Here is a 7,158-nt window from a genome sequence, read left to right as displayed (position 1 = left end):
ATGGAGATATGGAATTATTTGCAGATACCATAAATTATCAGAGGCTAGTGGATATCCTAACTAATAATGGGATACACACATGGAATAACAGAAGAGGAGGGAAGCATCAAATTGCCTCAAGATTAGACAGATTCCTAATATCTGAATAGATTATGAGTAGAGACATTTTTTTGGAAGCGATGATATTACCTGGGATGGGGTCGAAACACTGGCCGGTTCAATTAGAGATAGATCTCAAAGCCAGTCCTAAAAATTGACCATTCAGATTCGAGGCTTTCTGGCTCAGAGACCCTAAGTTTATAAACAAAGTAGAGGAATGGTGGAAGCAAAGTGAACAAAGGGGAAGAAACATAATGAAAATGTTCCAACTCAAGCTAAAAGAAATGAAGGAAAAAGTCAAGATGTGGAACCAGGAGGAATTCAAAAACATAATACAGGACCAACAGCAGTTAAATCAAAGGATGATGGCAATACAACAAGAAATGATAAAGGAAGGGCGTAGTGAAGAATTAGGAGAAGAAGAAGGCAGACTGTTTAGCCAAATGGAGGAAAGAAGGAAGGAGGAAGACATCTTATGGAGGAAAAAGTCCATAGTAAACTGGTTAAGGGAGAGAGAAAGGAACACTAAATTTTTCCACAAAGCAATGGTGCAATACAGAAAGAGAAACGGAATCTTTTCCCTGAAAAATGAAGGAGGAGTCCGACAAACTCAGCATGAGGATATGGAGGAAACCCTGGTTAGACATTTCAAAGATCTTCTAATGGAGCCGCAAGAGGAAAAGCAAGAAGCAGCTCGAAGAATATGCAACAAAATCCCCAATATGATTACCAGAGATCAAAACCTTGCTTTAATGAGAGCAGCTACGATAGAGGAGGTGGAGGAAGTGGTGAAAGAAATGAAGAAAAATAAGGCTCTGGGATCGGACGGCTTTATGACAGAATTCTATCAAGCTGCATGGAAGTTCATAGGCAATGACATCCTGGAGGTGGTTGAAGAATCTAGAAGAAATCAAAAGGTATGGTCGGGTTTAAATGCCACTCTCCTCTCTCGAATCCCTAAAACCTCCAAGTCAGATGACCCGTAGGGCTTTAGACCTATCGCCCTCTGTAATGTTATTTATAAAATTATCTCCACTCTAATAGTTAAAAGACTGAAACCGATTTTGCCTAGTATTATATCCCAGAACAAACAGGGTTTGTGGAGGGTAGACAAATCTTAGATGGACTAATAGCTTCCCAAGAAGTGGTGCACTCGCTAAGAGCAAAAAAGATGGCTGGAATGATGATTAAACTGGATCTATCTAAAGCATATGATAGATTAAATTGGGAATACTTGAGGAAAGTTTTGGACGCCTTTGGTTTCTGTAATAGATGGATAGATTGGATCTCGGCGATGATATCCACCCCGGTATTCTCAATCCTCTTAAATGCAACCTTGTCATCCACCTTCAAAGCCACCAGAGGTCTTAGGCAAGGGGATCCCTTATCCCCATTCCTTTTCATTATTGCCACAGATGGGCTAGGAAGGTATATAAAAAAGGAAGTGCAAGAGGACAGAATCAAAGGGATAAGGGTTTGTGGGAAAGATCTCCCGATAAGCCACCAGCGGTTCGTGGATGATATCATGCTATTCGGTGTTGTATCTCTCAGGGAAGTCAAAAGGATGAAGGACATCCTTGATCTCTTCATGGAAGCCTTGGGCACTCAAATTAACAAGGAGAAATCATGCGCTTACTTCTTCAACACAACTGGCAATGTAAAAACTTACCTTGCAAGAATTTTGGGATTCAGGGTAGGTGAGTTACCCACAAAGTATCTAGGAATACCCTTGGCAATCAATTCACTTAAGATGGAAAATTGGCAGCAGAATATACAGAAGATCCTAGGAATGCTAGCCAACTGGTCTTTCAGATCCTTAAACCTTGCAGGAAGAGTAGTCCTTGTAAAAGCAGTCCTGCAATCAATACCGATTTACCAATTATCTGGGATGGCAGCCCCGAAAGGGGCATGCTCCAAAATGGTGGAAATATTTAAGAAATTCATATGGGGAGGGCCTCAACAGTAGAAAAAATGGGCTTTGATTTCCTGGCAAGGATTGACTAGGAAAAAGGAGGAAGGGGGCCTAGGGCTGAGGGATCCATACATCATCAACCAAATTATGGGAGCCAAGTTGTGGTGGAGATGGATGGCAGGGGGAGGAGACCTTTGGAAACAAATATGGACGAGGAAGTATAATATGCCAGGAAGAGCAGAAGATATATTAAGGTATGCAGAACCACCAAGAGGATCTACCATTTGGAACCTGGCAAGCCAGAACAGGGACATAATCACAAACCATGCTTTCTAGGAAATACGAAATGGAAAAATAGCAAAGTTTTGGGATGAGGCATGGCAAAAACGAGAAAAATTAAATGTAAAAAAAGAATTCAGAAATATTCTACAATTTTCAAAAGATGTAGGCCAAAATCGAGTAGATGAGTTCTGGAAAGAAGGCCACAATGAGGAGGATTGGAGAATTTTGAAAAACCTAGAAGAATGGGGTCAAAATATAGATGAAGAATAGAGAGAGCTCTACGTAAAATAAATGGGAACAAGAAAGATATGAGATATCTATTAGAACAGAACTTGATATCTTGAGATGGGGACACTCCATGAAAGGGACTTTTACGGTCAAAGAAGCATATGACTTAAAAACTGAGTAGGAATAGGAAGGACCCCAACATCTATGGAAACAAATCTGGCATAGAAAATGGTGGCCGAAAGTTGCTCACTTCCTCTAGTTAACATGCAAAGGCTGAATTTTGACATGGGATCAACTGCAGAAAAGAGGGATGCAAGGACCATCCCTATGTGGTCTATGTAAGTAAGACAATGAAAATATAGAATACTTAATGAATTCATGCCAGTTCACTCAACAACAGTGGGAAGCCATCTATGGGGTCTTCGGAAGGATGGATAGGAATCAATTGAGCATAAGAGAGACAATCCAACAATGGGGACGAGGCCACTTTACTAGCCCAATTCTTAACAAAGCATGGGGGCTAGCAATAGGATTTAACTTTTAGATGATATGGAAGGAACGGAACCGAAGGATCTTCAAAAATAAGGAATCCATTCAAAAGAAGGTATGGAAAGGAGTAATAGAACACATCCGGGAAACCATCCTAGCAGAAGAATGGCGCCAAGAGGACTGGCAGACCTTGCCACAGGAAGCAAAAATTCTAAAAAAACTCAACCTAACCAAAGAAATGATGGGAGCCAATACATGGCAAGCAACAAGGAAGAGCAGGGAATTGCCCCAGAATTTCACTAGACCAGCAAAAGGATTCATTAAATTGAACTTTGACGAAGCCTCCAAAGGGAACCCGGGTATTTCAAGGATAGGAGGCATCTTCAGAGATTGCCAAGGCAAGCTTAGAATGTTGTATTCTACACATTGCAGCATAATGAGTAACAATGAATCAGAACTCGTGGCAGTACGATAAGATTTGAGAATAGTTGTCAGGCTTGGGTATAAACAACTGGAAGTTGAAGGGGACTCATTACTAGTAATCAACATGATGCAGAAAATCTACAATGCAAGGGCATGGGATAAACTGAGCCAAAGTTGGACAACAGCAAGCCTCATCCAAGAATTGGGTGAAAAAATGAAATGGTTTGATTATATGATAATCAAGCACGTATAAAGAGAAGGGAATAAAGTGACAGATTTCCTGGCCAACTGGGGGTGTAACTAGCAAGAAAGACACATGGAAACAACGTGGCCCATTCAACCATGGGATACAAGAATGGACCCACTAAGAGAAATATTAGCCCAAGATGACTATCATGACCAGACACAATGATAATGAGCATAACACACCCCCGATCGGGGTGACAGAGTGGGTAATTAAGCTAATTATGGTTGTCAGAGGCCAGGGGGCGAAAGAACTGCCCACCATAGCCCACATGATTATACAGCAGGGCGTGGTGGAGTCCTTCATGTATGCAGCGATGTCAGAAGGGAGAAGTGGCGGGTGGTACATAGGCAAGAGGAGAGGTGGTAAGGACGGCGGCGTAAGGTGGATGGGATGGCAGGTAGGTAGGGTAGAGTATGAGAGGGAGCGTAGGGATGAGAGGGTGGCTAGATTGCAGGGTAGCGGGAGAACAAAAGCGGAGGACCAGCCATACTCGCACTTAGCAAGCAAGCATAGTAACCACAGGTACGTTAATCGTTTTCTTTCTGTAATTCGAGAAGGAAAGTTCAGTATGTTGGGTGGAGGAAGGAACTTGAGCCGGGTTGGGAATATCATTCCTTGGGGAGAGATTATGCTGCATAGAGAGAGAAAAAGCAGAGAGGAAGAGTAGCCTTGTAGCTTTGAGTTGATTCTGGCTAGGGTCGAGGGTAAATAAGTCAATAGGGAGTGGCGCATTATGCTTAGGGCTAAGGCTTGCGAGACTAGCAAGGAGATAATTTGGGTGGAATGGAGGACTGCGGGTCCAGAGAAGTTCCTCAAGCCGGATTCCTGGGTAAATAGGGGGGTTATGGTAACAAAGAAGAGCTAGCATGGGATGGGAAGCTGGGCAGAAATCCAAGCAAAGATTAGGGGACAAGCAAAGGAGGTAGCACCGCGAGGGAAGGGAGTGGCAGTGGCAAGAAAGGCAGGGGCAGGGAGGAGAGTCCTAGTGCAAAGATCCCTCCGTTTGCTATCACGGGATCACATAGGGAATGGGTTAGCCTGAGGGACCTTAACGCGGGAGGAAGGGACAGGGGAGGAGAGACAGAGACTATTGTTTTGACTGAGAGGCAGGTCAGGGTGAGCAGGGAGAAGGTGAAGACCACTCATGGTCCACCTAAATGCCTGAGAGCAACATAGTGTAGGTAGAAAGGTGGCAGTATCGGGGAACAGTAACCCCACGAGACAATCGGTCTTTGGATGGGTAATGGTTGTTTTATCCTGACTTTGAACCATAACCACTATGAACAAGTAACAGACACCAGTGACATGGCGCGACCAACCAGAGGAAGGGGTCGAGGAGGACGAGGTAAAACTGGTCCACGTCCAAAGGACTTTGGAACCTCAGAGCCGAATAAAGGCAGAAGACCCATGGACGAGACTATCTGGGAGGCAACAAAAGCTTATAAGGCAGGAACAGACACTGGGATTCGAAAAATTGTCGAAGAAATGGAGGATAGAATTATGGAAGAGGACTTTGAGGACGAAATGGATGATTGGAAAGACCACATCCCAGATCCTAGAAACACCAGAGGGAGACTGTCTCAATTTAAATAGACTCTGCACCTGTACTAGCTCATGAAAAGACTGGTGGGGAAAGAAATGGAACAAGTGTTTATGGGGATGGCGCTGATCGTCAGAGACATGCCAGACTATAAAAAGGACCTGCCAACAATCCAGTTCCAAATCTGCAAGCAGGACATAAGACTTGACCATATACAACGCCACATTCCATGTATTATTGAAATGGCACTAGCACCTGGAGATTCAGTTGAAGATCCAGCGGCTGTAGAGTCAGAGCCAGAAGACCTCAAAGAATAGATGAGTTCAACGACCTCAGGATTCTGGTTTTAGCAGGTAGCTTTCTTTTACATGCATGCTTATGGGATCTAAGACTATAGACTGGTTTTTAAATAGTTATGTATATATTGCTTGGGTAGAAAGACTAATAACTTACCGCTTTTGGATGGCTTACAATATGCATAGGTGGCCAACAGACTTGGTTTCCCAATGGGAAAGTTGAGGCCACCTATTAACTGTATGTGGTTTTAGTTTTCTTTTATATAAATAGAAAACGAGGCCCTACCTTAGCTTACAAAAAAAAAAAACATGAGAGAGAAAGAAAAAAATGTAGACACATATTCAAATCTTGCTACACTTAGCTTTACTAGTAACAGAGTAGTGAAAATTTGTCAAGAAATGTAAAATAAAAAAGATATTTCATGCACTACAATAAATAGGAACACAAAAGAAACAATGTGCATCAAACCATAGCACCTTCTAGGAGAAATATAGTTAGATGTGAGACCAAAGTTGCAATATTTGTACAACTAATGTCAACCTTACAAAAGTAGCAAAATTTTTCCTAAACCAAAAATAAAAACATGTTTAGTAGATAATTTATCGAGTTATAGACAACTAATAACTACACTAGAATGACCTAGTAATTTAGATGACCAATAACCAAATCTCACCTATGGATGAATGTATGTGTGAATGATCGCATCGATGTGCCACAACTCCCACTGCTTCTCCACCCACAACGCATAGATTCAATTGGGGAATTTTAAGGATTTTGTTATCTTAATGTGTATAAACCTTGGCAAATATTACTAATGCTTAAAATGATAACTATAATATGATGGTGGTATTTTCATAAATAAATTTTGATTCAAATGATTTTATATAGTTCCAATGAAAATTTTGATGATCTTTACATTAAAAAAAATTGTCTAATAGAATTTGAGTGAATTAATTGTTTTTAGAAAAAGACATGGAAAGTTAACCCATGAGTGAAATTTAGCCCCTGAAATTTTCTCTACATTCAATGTACCACGATGCCCACAACTCCCATAATATTTAAAATTAATGTAGGTGCAATGCAAAGAAAAGCCCACCAACATTCCCAAGGCTCCAACAAACCAGGAAAATGTCATCCAAATATTTTAGGAGAACCCCAAATTCAACTTTTCAAAACCTACATATTAGCCCTTGTAAAGAAAAATTAATACAACATAGTTGATAAAATATGTGCCTTTCTTAGACATAATAAAAGTAAACATAATGAAATTTTTTAAAGCGTAAAATGACTAGGTGAGTTGACAGATAATCTTATAGAATCCTACCATAGCACACCCATCTTTTTTTCATTTAAAAATAACAATGATACTATTTTTTTTGTAAATTAAAGGACTATGGTGAATTGAGAGGCAATCTAATTAAATCCCATTGTAGCATTTTTTTCTTTTTTTCAAATAGATGGAGCCTAGGCTAGGGCCAACCCTAATGTTGAATGAAAAATGGTTCATGCATCAGTGGGATGTCATCACCATTACACAAGACTTGGTTGAGCTTTGACACCCCTTGGGATAGTTTATTTCCCCCATAGGTGGAAATCACTATCAACTCCTTCCCATGAGGTTTGAACTTGAAAATTAATGGG

General features: G+C 41.0%; 1 protein-coding gene across 1 annotated transcript; it reads left to right on the top strand.

Moving 5' to 3' along the window:
* The first annotated feature begins 401 nt into the window (after nt 1-401).
* LOC149161271 (uncharacterized) lies at nt 402-1,085 on the top strand. Its single transcript, XM_089434823.1, has one exon. The coding sequence runs from the start codon at nt 402-404 to the stop codon at nt 1,083-1,085; it is 684 nt and encodes a 227-aa protein (XP_089290949.1).
* Nucleotides 1,086-7,158: the final 6,073 nt, after the last annotated feature.

Source organism: Pinus tabuliformis, chromosome 5_2 (genome assembly GCF_031772625.1).
Source record: "Pinus tabuliformis cultivar Carrire ecotype Pingquan chromosome 5_2, CPIR1, whole genome shotgun sequence".
NCBI classification, from domain to species: Eukaryota; Viridiplantae; Streptophyta; class Pinopsida; order Pinales; family Pinaceae; genus Pinus; species Pinus tabuliformis.
This window is presented reverse-complemented; position numbering and strand designations above follow the sequence as displayed.

Coding starts and splice junctions, on each gene's coding strand:
- LOC149161271 (XM_089434823.1), top strand. CDS start 402: ATGTGGAACCAGGAGGAATTCAAAAACATAATACAGGACCAACAGCAG.